Source organism: Enoplosus armatus, chromosome 20 (genome assembly GCF_043641665.1).
Source record: "Enoplosus armatus isolate fEnoArm2 chromosome 20, fEnoArm2.hap1, whole genome shotgun sequence".
In the NCBI taxonomy this organism is placed as follows: Eukaryota; Metazoa; Chordata; class Actinopteri; order Centrarchiformes; family Enoplosidae; genus Enoplosus; species Enoplosus armatus.
The window spans coordinates 12,081,345-12,097,428 of NC_092199.1; the positions used below are offsets into that span (position 1 = coordinate 12,081,345).

At 42.2% G+C, this 16,084-nt stretch overlaps 2 protein-coding genes across 7 annotated transcripts; one reads left to right on the plus strand and one right to left on the minus strand.

Moving 5' to 3' along the window:
• The first annotated feature begins 468 nt into the window (after positions 1-468).
• rhot2 (ras homolog family member T2) lies at positions 469-9,794 on the plus strand. 6 transcript variants are annotated; one of them, XM_070927610.1, is made up of 19 exons: positions 469-634; positions 1,380-1,438; positions 2,138-2,219; positions 2,420-2,463; positions 2,909-2,962; positions 3,095-3,147; positions 3,459-3,567; positions 3,733-3,834; positions 3,968-4,066; positions 4,166-4,274; positions 4,373-4,493; positions 4,735-4,819; positions 5,014-5,159; positions 5,287-5,387; positions 6,716-6,869; positions 7,002-7,062; positions 7,154-7,276; positions 7,940-8,142; positions 8,349-9,794. In XM_070927610.1, the coding sequence occupies exons 1-19, from the start codon at positions 598-600 to the stop codon at positions 8,464-8,466; spliced, it is 1,860 nt and encodes a 619-aa protein (XP_070783711.1). In that variant the 5' UTR covers positions 469-597; the 3' UTR covers positions 8,467-9,794. The 6 variants fall into 6 exon arrangements, with proteins under 6 accessions (XP_070783711.1, XP_070783710.1, XP_070783712.1 ...); XM_070927609.1 differs by having other exon boundaries at positions 6,716-6,846; positions 6,988-7,062; XM_070927611.1 differs by having other exon boundaries at positions 6,716-6,843; positions 6,988-7,062.
• Positions 9,795-11,075: 1,281 nt separating this feature from the next.
• On the minus strand, positions 11,076-12,434 carry h1-0 (H1.0 linker histone). Its single transcript, XM_070926954.1, has one exon. The coding sequence runs from the start codon at positions 12,205-12,207 to the stop codon at positions 11,620-11,622; it is 588 nt and encodes a 195-aa protein (XP_070783055.1). The 5' UTR covers positions 12,208-12,434; the 3' UTR covers positions 11,076-11,619.
• Positions 12,435-16,084: the final 3,650 nt, after the last annotated feature.

Genomic DNA, 16,084 nt, shown 5'->3' on the forward strand with positions numbered 1-16,084 from the left:
ATTCCTATGAGGAAAATGCCTATTTTTAATAAAGGTTATGTATACTTTATGTTTGTATTTGTCTGTTATCTGTGGCTTTGGTGGTTTTAGCTCTGCTTAAAGCCTTTAAATATGATACCGATCTTAATTAGTTGGATTAGAATTAAGTTCTGTACCTTTTTTATGTTAAAAGCTATTCTTTCAGTAAAGGAATAACCAAGGAAAAGTACATTCACTGACGAGCTGTATTCGTGTGCAGTGTTGAGGTTAGCATACTGCATTCTGTTCAGTGAGACTTCATGCCACTATATTTTAGGTTGAAATGTTTTTATTTTACTTGAACTGTATTTGTAGCTGTTGAACGTTTTACAGGCAAAACGTCAGCGCCTCGTGAAACACGATGGGAAGTAAACGTGGGCAGCAGCGTGTTTGCTCGACCAGCAGAGGGCGTGTTTTCACTGGCTCCTCTGTGAACCGGAATGGTATGGTTTCACCTTGGGTGCATGTCGCTGTGCAGAGGCACATTTTATTTTAGCTAGAAATTTGACATTCAAATGACAGATAAATGTCACAGTAGCATTGCAGTACGTCTGGCTGTTCTTCAAACAGAGAGGAAACATGAAACAAGACGTCAGGATACTTTTATTGGGGGAGCGTAAGTCACTCGCACTGACAGCTGACCACAAGCTAAAAGAATAGCAAACATTAGCTGTTGCAGCTAACTTAATAACTTGAAGCTGAATTTACCTCGGTTACTCCTGGTGGCATGGTGCCGTCTTAAACGGGACATTTATGTCTCTGTACTAATTATGTTGTATCAGATAAAATTGTGTTTTCTACGAAGTTACCGCTTCCCAAATGTTAATTTCCGCTATGCTAACTTAGCTTGCAGTAACTTTGCTTTTAAGTTGTGTGAACGGTTAACGTTAGAAGTTAGCTGCCGTAGAGAAGTTACTGTTCGTGTTTTTTCGTCAGTTAACTGATCAGCTGTTGTCCACTGAAAGCCATTTTACACAATACACAGATATATTTTAGCGTCAATTGTCTGTTATTTTAGTTTATGTCTGCGTTAGTTAGCGAACCAAGCTGATAACATAACGTTAGCTGCAATCAGGCAGTTGCCTTATGAACAAATGCTAACGTTACAACAGTTAACCTAAGTAGCGTTACCTACCGTAACTAAATTCAGGGGCTAAAAACATTGCTGTACAGTTGCAATAAAACAGTGTTTGCTTCAGTCCATATCAGAGCATTAATGTTAATGACAAAATAATAAGCAGTCAGCTAATTTGGTAACTAATACGTTTTATAGTAGTCTCTTCATCAGACATGCCACATTGGATCCTTGAATCTTTCCCTGGTAGCTCCTCTCATCCTCTTCATATTGTCTCCTCCAACAGCCAAAGTGGGGAAGACATCGCTCATCATGTCTTTGGTTGGAGAGGAGTTTCCAGAAGAGGTAAGTGTCAGTACAACTATTCACCACTGCTGTGTTTTTACTCAACTATAACGTCCTTTTCTCAGGAGGATGCTGCCTTGCTTGGTGCTGTTCACTGTGGAAAAACTAATACCATTATAATTTCCTTTGCAGCTTATTTTGCATTATGCAAAACCTATTGCAGAAAAGACTTATCACAGGATGAGATGGACAAATCTTTAGTTTAAGATATTGATGCCTCAGTTGTGAAACACCTATTGTATATTACAAAAAAAGTATTGTCTCTTTTAAACTGACTTTGAAGTAAGATTTGTTTCATGCTGTCAATGCAGTTAGGTTGAGCTACTGACTCCAATACTCAGTAGGTTAAAAATCCAAAATGGTTCGGCTGGAGATTAGAAGTCACGAGAGAGGATGAATTCAATGTGGGTTTTTGACATGTATTTTTTTTACTTTTGCAGCGTGGTTGGGTTTGTTTAACACGATGAAATGCTCTGCTATGTACTAGGTGGCCAGTACTGAGTTTCTGTGCCATTTCTATTACCTATTTTTGATTTTAGGTACACAGTATTTTGATACTACTCAAAATGTTCATATACACTAATGAATCGTACATTTTGCACTACTGTTGACACGTTTTTCTTTTCCAAAAGTGAAAATCACCTAGTATTTCAACTTATGGCTTATAGGGTCTATTTGTGATCTGCACTCTCTTGACAGGTTCCATCGAGAGCTGAAGAGATCACCATCCCTGCTGACGTGACTCCAGAGAAGGTGCCCACACACATAGTGGACTACTCAGGTAACATGGCCTGAAGGCATACATGTAGCACCACCGTTATTCATTCCGCTGACTGGTCTCGGTGCTTGTTGCACATTAAGACACCAACTGTAAAACAATTTAGTGTATGTGTGTGCAGTTTGTTGAAGCCATAGATGATGCATGTGGGCCTGAATGGCATGACTTTGAGAATTGTTTATGTTTGTCCTAAACCCCAACAGAAAAAGAGCAGAGTGATGAAGTCCTTAGAGATGAGATCATCAAGGTTAGTACACCATACTGCACTAATGAACATCCTCCTCTTTAGGAAGTGAAACTTTTTTGTAAACGTCATGAGAAATCAAAACCAAATGCACTGAAGGGTTGAAGTGGGCTGGAACAATCTTGAGCAGTTCTGTGCCACCCAAAATAACAACGTTGAGCCTCATAAATGACTGTAATTGTTTCTGAGGTTTGTCACAATTGAGTTAAGACCATATTTTTTGGCCCAGCATTTAAGCTTTTGGACTTTGTAGCAGGTGCCTGAATGTTTTTACATCTTTTAGACCTCAGGCTTTCTTCCGTTCTTTTTTTAATTTTTTGTCATATTTAGGTTTTTTGTGCATTTCATGAAATTAAGTATTATTTCTCAAGGATTTTAATAAAAAGTACACAAAGTTGATTGAATTCTGTTGAGTCCTTCTCAGCTGTCCTTTCTCCAACCCACACAGGCTAACGTTGTGTGTGTAGTGTATGATGTCACCAACGAGGACACGATAGACAAGGTAGTACCTACTACTTGGTTTACATTGCCTCATACTGTACAAGCATTCCACCTTCTGTAGATCACATTTCCTTAATGCATTTAAAATCCAAACCAATTACATTTGTATCATACGCTGCCTCTTGTCTTTCAGATCAAAACTAAATGGATACCTTTAGTCAACGGAAACGCAGAGAAAGGGAACAAGTATGTATCAGCTGTTGATGGGCGTGTGTTACCTGGGCTCTACTGTGCCATTGATTATATATATGATTATACATTGCCATCACTCCTTCCTGCTGTTTGCATGTAATGTTGGCAAACTTGGTAATCTAGGAATCTGAGCCTGTTCTATCGTTTCACTAAGTCACCCTGAATAGTCCGTGCAGTACACACTATTTGAATGTCAACTGATTTGCTTTATATTTTGTATTGCAGTATTACCTGTATTGTGATGTCATTTTTATACACAACAAATCATGATAGTGTTGTATTCCTGTCTCCATATGTTATATCAGAGTTCCCATCATCCTTGTGGGAAACAAGTCTGACCTGCGCTCTGGGAGCTCAATGGAAACCATTCTTCCCATCATGAACCAGTTCTCTGAGATTGAGACATGTGTTGAGGTGAGGCTTAACTCTCTCACAGACCTGCTAACCTCACTATTGAGACACTCACGTGGTTGCCAGGTTTTACACAAATGTTTACACTTGCACACTTTACCTGGCTTTTAGATTGCTGACATAATTGTACCTGAAATATATTCTCTCTGTTATTTTTCCTCATTCAAGTGTTCCGCAAAGAACCTGAAAAATATTTCAGAGCTGTTCTACTATGCACAGAAGGCAGTTCTTCACCCCACTGCCCCTCTTTATGACCCAGAGGACAAACAGGTCAGCCATTTTTGGAAATGGGATGCCAACTGCGGAGTCGGCCTGTCCGTCTGTCTGAGTCCACTTATTCACATATGTGCACACACAGATGATTGGTTGAATAATACTATTTTTGTCCTCTAATATTTTTCAGCTGAAGCCATTGTGTGTCCGAGCCCTCAGCAGAATATTCTACATTTCCGACCAGGACAATGACCATATCCTCAGTGACGCTGAACTCAACCGTTTTCAGGTGCCAGTTAAAATCACTTAACATTACGGTCTTCTTGGTTATGATTTGAACCAAAGCTTTTTGTTTGCTATTACAAAAACCATCCATCTTTATGTGTAGAAATCTTGTTTTGGGAATCCTCTGGCACCTCAAGCCTTAGATGACGTGAAGACAGTAGTTTGGAAGAACACCAGCGATGGGGTGCAGGACAACGGCCTGACCCTAAATGGTAAAAATCAGTCATGAATGACAACATGCAACTTTAAACCACGTTGTTGCAAAGCCACACTCAACTAATGGCCAAGTATTGTGTCTCTTCTTTTTCAGGTTTCTTGTTCCTTAATACATTATTTATCCAGAGGGGCCGGCACGAAACCACGTGGACTATCCTCAGGAGGTTTGGCTATGACGACAACCTTGAGCTGACTGATGATTACCTCTACCCTGAGTATGTCTCATGACACTGTTGTACTGTATCTGTCAACTAAATTGTAACTTTTTATATTGATGATAACTGTAGTATTACAATAGGTTGTATTGTAATAGTATTGGAGAGTAAAGATCTGTATTCTACATAGTCACCTATCTCCGTATTTCTCCCGTGTTTCAATTTGGCTATGTCAGTTATGGTTGTACACACTAGTCAGAAATGTATCTAAATGTCTAATTGTTGTTATTTCGGTTGTCAGATTACGAGTTCCTGTCGGCTGCACCACAGAGCTCAATCATTTAGGTCACCAGTTCCTCCAGCGGCTGTTTGACAAGTATGACGAAGTGAGTAGCAATCCTAACTGCCTTTAAAGTCAAGTTAAGTTAAAAGTTGTGGGAAATGCTATTGAAACAGTATGATTATGTATTGATTTATATTAGGGCAAAGTATTTCAACTGCTGTGCTCTGTTTTCTGCATGGCATATTCAGTAATGGAGGGCTTCCTTGTTCTGAAGAAGTGACCTGTTTCCCCTCTTAGGACAAAGACTCGGCCCTTTCACAGACAGAGCTTAGGAACCTGTTTTGCGTATGTCCCTACATGCCATGGGGTGCGGAAGTCTACATGACCATACCAACCACAGACGAGGGCTACATCTCTAATCACGGCTACCTTTGTCAGTGGACGTAAGTGCCTCACTCAATTGTTAGTGATTTTATGTGATTGTAAGCATGCATACTTTTGCGCACCTGCAAGCCATTTATGTTCCGCACTGCTCAAAGGTCACATGTATATCCATCCCTTCACATGCAGGCTTTCTGCATACCTTGACATCCACCGTTGCTTGGAGCACCTAGGATACCTAGGCTACCCTATCCTCACTGAGCAGGAGTCACAGACAGCGGCAATCACAGGTGTGTGTGTTTGTGTGATTGACTGTTAATTGTAGGCAGTCCCAACAAACAACTGCCTATGGAACATGGCAGACACTCTGTACATACTGTACCCTCCTTGAAAACTTAAATCCCAGTCTCATAGTTAAGCGCTGTTCTGTAGGAAGATTACTAGTCTTAATCCTGTCCACTGTAGCCTAATAGATTTACATACATGTACATTTGTCCTTGAGATGTGAACGTTTGTAAATTGCATGTGTGTTGACACATTTGCACATGCATGGTTTGAAATGTAGTGCACTCTCACACACATGATGTACATTTTGGTCTTGTGTTTCTTGTGAGCCTTAAAGAAGTCATTGCTTATTGCATTCATTGTTACTTGGGTTAGTAGTCTCTGCAGACGTACTGTTTGTGAACTAGTGGCAGTCTGACGACGGTTTGTCTGGAAAGCTTGGACAAGATTGGAAAGTGTGATGTAACGCGTGTCACTGCTGCTAATCCCACACATTCTGTCTCTGTCTTGGAGGTGAGCACCTTTAGTTGGCCCTACTGTAGATGTCGGAGAGCAACAAAGGTCAACGCAAATCTTTTAACAAGGGGACTGGTGTCAGCTTGTGTTCAGTTTCTGTGTTTCATGGTGCTGAATCAACATTTCATTAAGTAATATTGATGTAAATTGTTACTGTACGTGGCAGTACTCTCAGGACAAACTTTACAGTTCAGTACAACCATTAGTGATTGGTATCCAAGATTTTGTTTTTCCTTTTTTCATTGTTTAGATTATTTATTTTCTAGTCAAATGTTATTTTATGGCTACATGTCTTATGACCGTTAGTGTGTGTTGCCTAACACAGACTGGGTTGGTGTACCCTGTACTTATCCAGGTGTAACATGTTCCTGCATTATATTCTAAACCTAGTTGTTATGCCTGTGGAAATCCCCTAACTGCCACTAGAGGTCACTTAATCTAATGTTTAACTTACTCAACATATACAAGAGAGGACAGATTTGTTTCCATGTACAAGAACTGAAACAACAGTTCCTGTGGCAGGTTGATCTTTCTCCACTGATTCAGGAACTACATCCTCTGCTTTGGCCTTTTTAATGTCAACGTTTGCCTCCCACCTCAGGGCTATTAATAATATTGCCTGGAAAATTATTAGCTCACAAGTGATGTCTATTGTACTGTGTAGTTTTTCTAACTTTGCCTAGCAAGTAGTGAAAATTAAACAATCTGAAATTGAAAATCGAAGAAGGTTTGGGAAGGCAAAGTCTAACAGAATGGCAGCCCTGTGTGTTAATGCGTTGTGTTTACATTTTGTGTTTCTGCTTGTTTTTATATGCAGTAACACGGGAGAAAGAGGTGGACCTGGAGAAGTGCCAGACACAGCGGTCAGTGTTTCTCTGCAAAGTGATCGGACCGCGGGGGACGGGCAAGACGGCCTTTCTCCAGGCCTTTGTGGGCCGCAACGTTGTGGTAGGGCACCATCTGCTAGTCTGGTACTGAAAATATTAAATGTTGTATTATCAAACTTACTTGTCTGCATCATCAATATTGATCATGCTAAGTAGTGACTTTTCCCTTTTTTGCCCTCTCTTTTGCCTTCTATAATAAAAGGGAAATTCCAGCAGTGCCTTCTCCCCCTATGCCATAAACACAGTCCAAGTCAGCAACCAGGAGAAGTACCTTATCGTAAGTAGCTCCCATCCTGGTCTTAATACCGACCTTTAACCCCTGACCATGACTAAAGCCTGAGCCCCACGCTCTTCTCCTCTCCGTGTAGCTCAATGAGGTGGATGTGGAGGTGGAGTTCCTGAAGGCATCAGACGTCTCCTGTGATGTTGCTTGTCTCATGTACGACACCAGTGACCCACATTCCTTCGACTATTGTGCCAGCATATACAAGGTCAGTCACAGCGAAGGTTAAAGGAGTATTTAAATGTAATGTCATGGTGCTCCATTTCAGTGACTGTGGTTACACGAACCAATTTATTTTTTCTTACAAACCAAAAGAATCCAAATGACAAATCCATTGAAAGTGTATCCTATTTACATGTTCTATAGAAAGAAGGGACATAGACCTGCTTCCAGCATCATTATTAGTTTATTGATGTGTGTTCTAGCGAAGCAACAGTTTGATCTGTAAATATTACTCTGCACTTATTATTCCCCTTGGAAAGATGCACCACTTGAATAAAGCCTGCAAGTGGTCGTGAGTACTTGTAAAGACGAAACAATGGTGTGGATTTTCAAAGATGAGCACTCTTTCCAGAATAAAGATCTTCTGAAAATACAACATAATCAGGATTGTTCACATGCCAAATTTGATCTGTCAAAAGAATTATAAAGGGATCAAACCTCTTCCAAAAAGATATTAATTGGAGTATTTGTTCTGATCTGTTCTTCTCACAAACTTTGACAGATCCATGTCCATGTACAAGTCATGATTAAAAAGTGGTATAGACTTTTCATCAGTTTGTTATTATGTTATTTCATTAGGAACCCATTGAAAACAAGATAGACTCTGTTGTCTCTCAACTCCCTCCTTATCCCATTTCTTCTTGCGTAGCAACACTACATGGAGAGCAACATCCCATGTGTGCTGGTCGCCTCCAAGGTGGACGTCCCTGAGGTCAAGCAGTTCCACGGGATGACTCCAGCAGAGTTCTGTTATAAACACCGACTGCCTCCACCGCTGCCCTTCTCCAGTCTGTTCCTCGACTCCACCAGCAAGAACATCTACACCAGGCTGGCCTGGGCAGCAATGTACCCGTACGTACTAATTAGACAAACTACTGCTCTGAAGTAACGTCAGACATCATTGAAAACCTGGAAGATCAGTCACAGGGGAATATTGTTTAAAACACTGAGTGAAGGTGGTAGGTAGAGATGCTAGACATTTGTTTTGCTCATGGTGTTAGCTGTGTGTTGCTGTGCGTGACTGACCCTTAATGATTTTTTTTCCCTCCACCCTCCAGACACCTGAATGGTTCAGACATGAGCAACACATCTTTCTGGCTGAGAGTGGCGTTGGGCTCGGCTGTGGTTGCAGTTTTGGGCTTTGCCATCTACAGAGCCGTCGCCAGACTGAAATGATAAACAACCAGCTGAGCTTTTTATTTTTATTCTTCAGCCTGACGCTCTATACATCCATCCATCAATCCATCAAGACCAAACCTTCAAGACCAGATCCAGAACCACCGCAGTCTGAACTAGACCTAGTCTGCATCATTTTACTTTTTACCCCGAAGGCTCCCAGGAAACTCGTCATATCTCTTCTCAAAGTCTGACTTGTTCACTTTCTCCTCCGCTCTGAGCCAGTTGATTGCAGCAGTCCAAAGGCAATTGGAAGCTAGTGATCATATTATTCCCCACGCTGCTGTGCCCAGCTTTTTTCTGCCTTACATTGTCCAACCAGGCTAAGTAGGAGTTAGCCTGTCAGCGCTCGGTGCATTGATACATGAAGAACTGTTCATGTCCTAACAGGTGCTTTATCAGAGGGGAGGAAATGCAGGAAGACAGTTGCTTCTAATCGATTGCTTTCCCCTCAATGATCTGTTAATTGTGAGATTGGAGAGTTTTTATATACATGCAGTGTTTCCTAAGCATAATGTAGAAAAATGCCAAATTGACTAGACTGTAGAACCAAAGGGCATCACATGAAGCATTTTAAACAGAGCAAACCTGATTGGCTGCCTCTGAATCTCTCGCTGGAGCTCCTCAATGTCCACGCCACCACAGACACAAGATGTTCATGTCTGATTTGCCAAATAACTCCAGCAGCAATGAGTAGTCATAGCATGTTATTTGAGAATGAAACATTTAACTGTTTTTAGCAGTAAATCCTCCACTGATCTGCTGTGGCAGAGAGCGATGTGCATGAAGAGACATGGCGGTTTGCTGAAGCGTCTGCAAGAAATCAGAAAATATTTTCTCCTATAGAAGGAGGCCAAGGAAATCTTAAAAATGACAAAATGAAAATCTGGTCAAATGTATCTCTGCTTCCACACAGTTTCCCTCTGTTCACATTGAAATGGACTTAATTCATTATGATTGAGACTGAAATAGACTGATAATCTGTGCTTTTTTTTCTATTTACATACACCTGACACTGTGCACACACTTTGACCTTGTTACATAATCTGCCATTGTACCGCTTTCCAACATCATGTTAATGTCTGTCTTGTTGCTTTGTTGCTGTTCAGGACACACTTGTGTGACTTTTGAAATACGGCTGTTTTTCTTACTGAAAGTGAACTGATTTAGATGCTTAATAAAAGACCAGACCAGACTGGGTGGGGACCTTTTCCCAAAAGACGTTATGGGTGTTGGGATGAAAGATGTGTCGCAAACTACTTCCATCTTCACTTTGTTGATCCGTAGTATCACATTTTTTCATGGCTGATAAATTCTGAGTTTTTAAAGTCAATATCTGACCACACTTTGTTTCACTTGATTGTGAACGACTTAAATGAGGCATTACTGTTGAATGCGTGTTCACTCTATTATTGGAGTATAATTCATGTTCCAGATACCATATCATCTTAATCACAAAACGTTTGTTGCTAAAAGCGATGGGTTCCAACAGTAATTTTCTGCTGTGCTCTCAAAACTCATGTTTGAAGCAACATCAATTACTACCCTTTTGCACGCAGCATGCCTTGGAGAGTCTGGATGCTCTGTTTTGATCATTCAGCCTGAAGCTGTTAAACAAGGTTAGTTTGATGAACTTATGCCTGTCTTTAAAGATAATGATGAACAGTATGGAGAGGATAATTTGTGCGTAATCTTGACTTTCATCAGTTTGACTCCAGTCTGTCTGCGGCTGGAGTCTCAAGTCCCAACTGCAGTGAAGAGGAGTCAACTGTTCCTGCGAGACGCCACAAGATGGCAGTGCTGCATGTCAGGTGAGGACAGTAAGCGCTGGGTGTGTCTGCAAAAGCCACCACCTCACTGCTCTGCAGCCCATCTGAGGAAAGTGGATATTGGGGTTTTGAGTGTAGTTTCGTGTGCCAGAACAAAGTAAATAATTGCTGTAAGTCGTGTTCAGGACAGCGTTTGATTTGCACACCGGGATGTTTTGACCAGTTGTGCAGAAAACGTGTTTTTCCCCAGTAAATCAGTCTCCTGGACTGATTTATCAGTGTCCTTTTCCCTGAAAGAACTTGATTCCTTTACACTTGTTTCAAAATAAATAATGCATAGGAGTCCCACAAAGCCCTTTTCTGCCCCCATGACTGGTTGGTAAAGCAGTTAAAAGGTCATTCAGAGTGTGACTCTAGTTATTGCTAAAACACATGTAATGATATATATTTACTACTGCTTTTCATGTGACTGATGTAGTGCTCAGTATTTCTTAGACTTACTTATAATGTGAGAACTTGCAGTCTGTTTTTCTGTGTGAAACGTCCACTCGTGTTTTATCAGCCTCTGCCACAGAGTATCATCCCTCCCATTAGCAGCTTCCAGAGGTGGACTCTGCCTGATCCATCCTGGCGCACAGCAGCATCTTTTCATGCAGCGGGCTGAAGAGGTGCAACATGTTTAACATATATCAAAATAGAGGTCACAATGTTATTGGTCTGTTTAATAGATTACATTAGACCGTGTTCGTGTTTCAAATCCACAGGAATTCCTCCGGTCACTTCGCCAAGCATATTACGCACAAGTAAAATGCGCGCAGTAAGTTAAGAAACGGGTTTAGTAGAAGATGACAAAGGTTTATTGAATTGCAGTATAAACAGTCTTTAAAAGTGACTGAACACAACGGGATGTTTGTATATTATGAGTCGTCTGAACATGAGAAAATATACAGAATGGAGCTTGAATGACAACTACAGAGCCTTTTAGGAGAATCTTGCTGACATCCACTGCCTATGGTCTGTACATTGTAAAGGCTCAACAATGCGCACCATTGACACATTTGTATTTTTCTGTATGCCCCCCCCCCCCCCACTCTAACAATAACTATTCATAAGTTCAACTGTATATACACTTTATTTTCCTTTTCAGCAAGACCCGAGATTAGCCTATGTGTATCCAAGGATGAGACAGAAATTAACAATTATTATTAACGCCAAATAAAAATGCTCACAATTATTTCTACAGCATCTATTGGCCATAGTGCAATGGAGAGAAAACTACCGGTAAAAACAGCATAAGTTTGCATGAGACCGTACAAAAATAATACATATACGAAAACATTTCCTTAAGTATTTACAGTGACTTTGTCTCTCTGATATTGTCCGTTTACTTCTTCTTCCCTGCTTTGGCTGCCTTCCTGGGCGTCTTTGTCTTGGGCTTGGTCGCCTTCTTTGCGGGTTTTGCCTTGGGCTTCGCTGCCTTGGGCTTCTTCGCTGGTGCCTTTTTGGCTTTCACTGGTGTCGCCTTTTTCACGACCTTTTTCACTTTCTTCGCAGCTGCCTTCTTGGGCTTTTCCGGCGTCTTGGACACCTTCTTGGGCTTGGCCGCCTTCTTGGGTTTGGAGGGCTTCGCTGCCTTCTTTGGTTTGGCAGACGCCGCTACCCTGGTCGACTTTTTGGAGTCATCTGGTTTGGCCAGCCTGAAGGATCCGGACGCGCCGATGCCTTTGACGTGGCGCAGCACCCCGGCCACCGCCATCCTCTTCAGGGCCATTTTAATCTGCACATCGGCGTTGTCGCCCACCTTGTAGTTCTTCCTCACGTACTTCTGGATGGACTGCCGGGACGCTCCGCTCCGGCTGTCGTCGTGAACGATGGCCGCTTTAATCATCTCCGAGTACTTGGGATGAGAAGCGGGCTTCTTGGGCTTTGCTGCCTTTTTGGCTTTGGCTGGAGCCGCCGACGTCTCTGCCATGGTGACTTTTTGAGTTAGTTAACAAAACAAAAAAAAGTCCTGGAGGTTTAATTTCACCCGGCTCAGCTGGTACACCGGAGCGTCAGAAACAGCGAAATATATTCACAGCCAGAAATAAAGCTTTTCCCCCAGAAAGTCCGAGCTGCCCGTCGATGCCACACGTACTGCTTTTCTAGTGAAAAAGGTTATTCTAATCGTCCACGCTGACTGATGCGCCAGTGCACCGGATGACTTAAGTGTCTTATTCCACAGGCGCCTCGGTGAGCCTATGAAGCCTATCTGCGGACGTGATTGAGAACACCAACTGCCAGCAGCTGATCTAGCGGACTCCATGGAACTGGCGCCGTCCCGTTTGTGTTTCTTCATCCTCCAACTCCCGACAAATATAAAAGCTACGGCGGAGTACTGATCCACAAAACACCATGGGCTGATAGCAGAGACATTGGGCTCCACGGCGACACACTTTTCTCTCTCCGCCCGCGCCGGCGAACAACTTTTATTCCAGGAAAACCCGCTGGAAGTAACGCGTGCTGTGAACAATTTTGCACGATTCGCGTTAAATTGACCCAAACAGACGGAACCGGGGGCAAAATCACCCAATGCATATCGTAATTGAATCTATGCTCAGACGGATGCACGCGGTTCGGCAGGTGTCGGACTCCGTTTTTGCTTTTAATACATCGATACATTTTCCCAACTAACACAGTCCGGCCATTGACTTTGAGTGACGTGGTCGAGATTATTTGGTGTTAAACCTCCTATAAATTAAATGTCACAGTATCTAAGTTGCGGGTGACACTTGGGACGATGGTGCGGGTTTATATGGGTGGGAAAACGGCGGGTGGCTCTGCTGTGTTTGCTGGTTTTTGGACAGAATTGCTTATAACTGTCACTATGGCAGTCGCCACTCGAGCTCCATTGTCAGGAAAGTTGCCAACACCTCCAAAGATCAGGGATTCTGATACCGGTTCATAAAATTGATCACCACATGTCGGATAGGGGTGTGAGTGGCTGCTGTGTGACCAGGTGCGAGTCCAGCTGCATTGGTGGGGGGGGGGCTGCAGCCGAAACCAAAGTCCTTCAATATAGGGCGCAGTGATGGCTTTCTTTTGTTCAGGAACTGGCGCATCAGACCACAGCCAATAACAGGTTTGACATTTGGCTCTCCTCATTTTCTGGAGGGTCTGTGGTGCCGGTCCTAAGCAAGAAAAACCTCCCAAATAACAAACTTTACCACATTTCTCCTGTATAATTTCTTATTTTAATATCAGGTCTGCTGTCCCTCCCTGCAACGCCATTTTGATTCCTATATGAAAGTCACAGCCACTGGAGTAGTGCCCCCCCCCCCCCCCCCCCCCCGACTTTTGGTGTCATGGTTATCTGAGTTATTGAACACTATTTTTGGATAATAACCACATTTCTATCCTCGTCCACATCACACTCAGTGGTGCAAAACAACGCCGGACACCCAGGGTGTTAGTGAGAGAGGTGGTCCTCTACAGTGGAGACTACAGTGGGATACTGCCCATACTGAAGCAGTGAAGTGTCCACTGTGGTTCAAAATAACATGATGCCCAGTTACCTGTACATCTCACCTGTGTGTTTTATATACTGTAGCCGATAGATCATGTAAATAATCAAAATGAAGTTAAAGATAGTGAGGAAGATATCAGTGTCTCTGTCTCCACCTGTGTCCTCACACTGACTTGATGACTGTGTTTTGTTTCTGTGGTGCGCGTGTGTTTTAACAGGAGGGTTGGTGAGCAAGGAGGGACTGAATGAGTGAAAACGGGGAGGGAGGGGGAGTGAGTGAGTGAAGGGGTGAGTGATTTTTTTTTTTTTTTTTTTTTCCCATGTGGCTCAGCTGAGCTACAGAGGGAGGGAGTGGATGAAAGGGTGAGTTACACCTACATAGCACACGTGCATCAAAGAGGGAGGGGGAGTGAATAGATGACAGGGTGAAGGAGTGAAGGGGTGAATGAGTGAATAAAGCGGGCAAGTGACTGAGTGAATAGAAATATTTGCATGGCGCAAATGGATGAATGAGTGAGGGGGGGGGGGGGGGGGTAATAGGCTGTGCAGTGCGCTGCTTATATCACTGTATAGATACACAGTAATGGCTCTATAATGAACAACCTATTGTTTGCGACTCCTGTTCGGGCCACGTGTAGCGGGAGCAGCTTTCCGCTTGTTTTGGTATTTATTTGAGGTTACCGCTCCGTTGTTATTGTCCGGAGTGATGTGTTATTGTCTTTGGCCGCTTGTGCCCCGTTTAGGAAGCCAAACGCAGACTTCTCCCCCCGGGTTAGACCACTCCCTCGATCCGCCGGCAGAGGGACGTCCTCCCCCCTGAGTGGACCTCCAGAGCTCCGCTCAACGCACCAAGTAATTATCAGCATAATGAGATGTAACTTAATGACCGGGGCATTTTATTAGGCTGCCTGCCGGCAGTGCCTTTCTGTTTCATAGGCGACTGATAATTAGGAATGATTTATATTTGTATAGTGTCCCTGCCAGAATTACAGCCTATATACTGTTTATTACAAAAAAAAATTTCTAGGATTGGTGTCATGGTGTTGTGGAGCTCATGAGATTAGTTGATTAATCAATTAATTTTATTGAAAATTATAATATTAAAATTATTTTGATAATTTTTTTAATAGTTTAAGTCATTTTTTTAAGCACAAATGACAAATATCTGATGAGTCCAGCCACTCAAACATGAGGATTTGCTGATTTTCCTTCTTACTTTAAAGGAAACATTATTATCTTTGGGTTTGATGATGTCACCTTGGGCTTTGGGAAATTACAATGGGTATTTGTCATTGTTTTCTGATTTTCTAATCAAGAAAATAACCAGCGATAATGAAAATAATCGTGGGAAAAAATGCACTACATTTTTTGTTTTATTGTTTTTAAGCACAAAAGACGTCTTCATGGAGTAGTATTGGTACAAGTGTGATATTCCTCGTGGCATTTGTGGTGTGTATATATAGTCATTCACTTCTGCTGCCAACTCACTGAAATCTAGCTTCCCAGTTTTATCTTTAGTCATGTCAGTGTCTGAGGTGCAAATCTATTCAGCTTACATAATGCTTAAGCCAGCGTTGGTTTATTTGTCAGAAGTTGGAGAGAGTGGAGTGGGAGGTATATTGCACATGAGTTTACAGAAGACAGCTACGCCATCGGTGGCTGGAGTGTTTTAGTGTTGCGCCTCTAAATTTATCTGATGCCAGTTTGTAATTTTAGCTGCCTAAAACCCTCTCAAGTCTTGTCCTGCCTCTGGCCCAAAGCATTCTGGGTAACATCACCCACCATTTACCCACTGAAGGCCTCAGTGTGCTCCATATCAGGGCTGTGGATCAGTTGTCAAAAGGTCCAAAACGATCCAGCACATGATCACATTGTGCTCTGTTAAAAGCATTCCTTCTGAGTTGCTTTGATTTGACTGTGTCGTCGTTTACGCCGGCTTTAAAAGTCAGATAAATTTAAATTAAATCAGATCTTTTTTATTTACTCAGGTGGAAAGAAGAGAAGGTCTGTAGACACTAGTTTATTTCTTTTTCTGATGAATCCTCAGAGTTTCTTTACACTTTCATAATTACACCTCACAAACTATTTTACTGATCCTTTACACAAGTTCTTCAAGCAGTCTAATTCTTCACACTCCACATTATAAACATTTTCTAGCTTCTAATCCCAGTTACAGTCTACAACCTAGATGTTTGTTGCTTCATTTTTTGTTTTAGCAACTTCTCCGACATTATTTCCTTGGATTACACCAAATGTGTTTCCATCAGCATATACTGGGATCGCCAGCATGTGACAAGGTGTAACATTGGTTCCAGTGCTTTGAGTAAAACAATACCTGAAAATG

What these genes read in the sequence shown, in the direction of transcription:
- h1-0 (XM_070926954.1), bottom strand. Translation starts at nt 12,207, where the DNA reads ATGGCAGAGACGTCGGCGGCTCCAGCCAAAGCCAAAAAGGCAGCAAAG.
- rhot2 (XM_070927610.1), top strand. Translation starts at nt 598, where the DNA reads ATGAAACAAGACGTCAGGATACTTTTATTGGGGGAGC. An exon ending in ACGAGGACACGATAGACAAG is followed by an intron (nt 2,963 to 3,094) that starts GTAGTACCTACT and finishes CTTGTCTTTCAG; the next exon opens with ATCAAAACTAAATGGATACC. An exon ending in AACGCAGAGAAAGGGAACAA is followed by an intron (nt 3,148 to 3,458) that starts GTATGTATCAGC and finishes ATGTTATATCAG; the next exon opens with AGTTCCCATCATCCTTGTGG.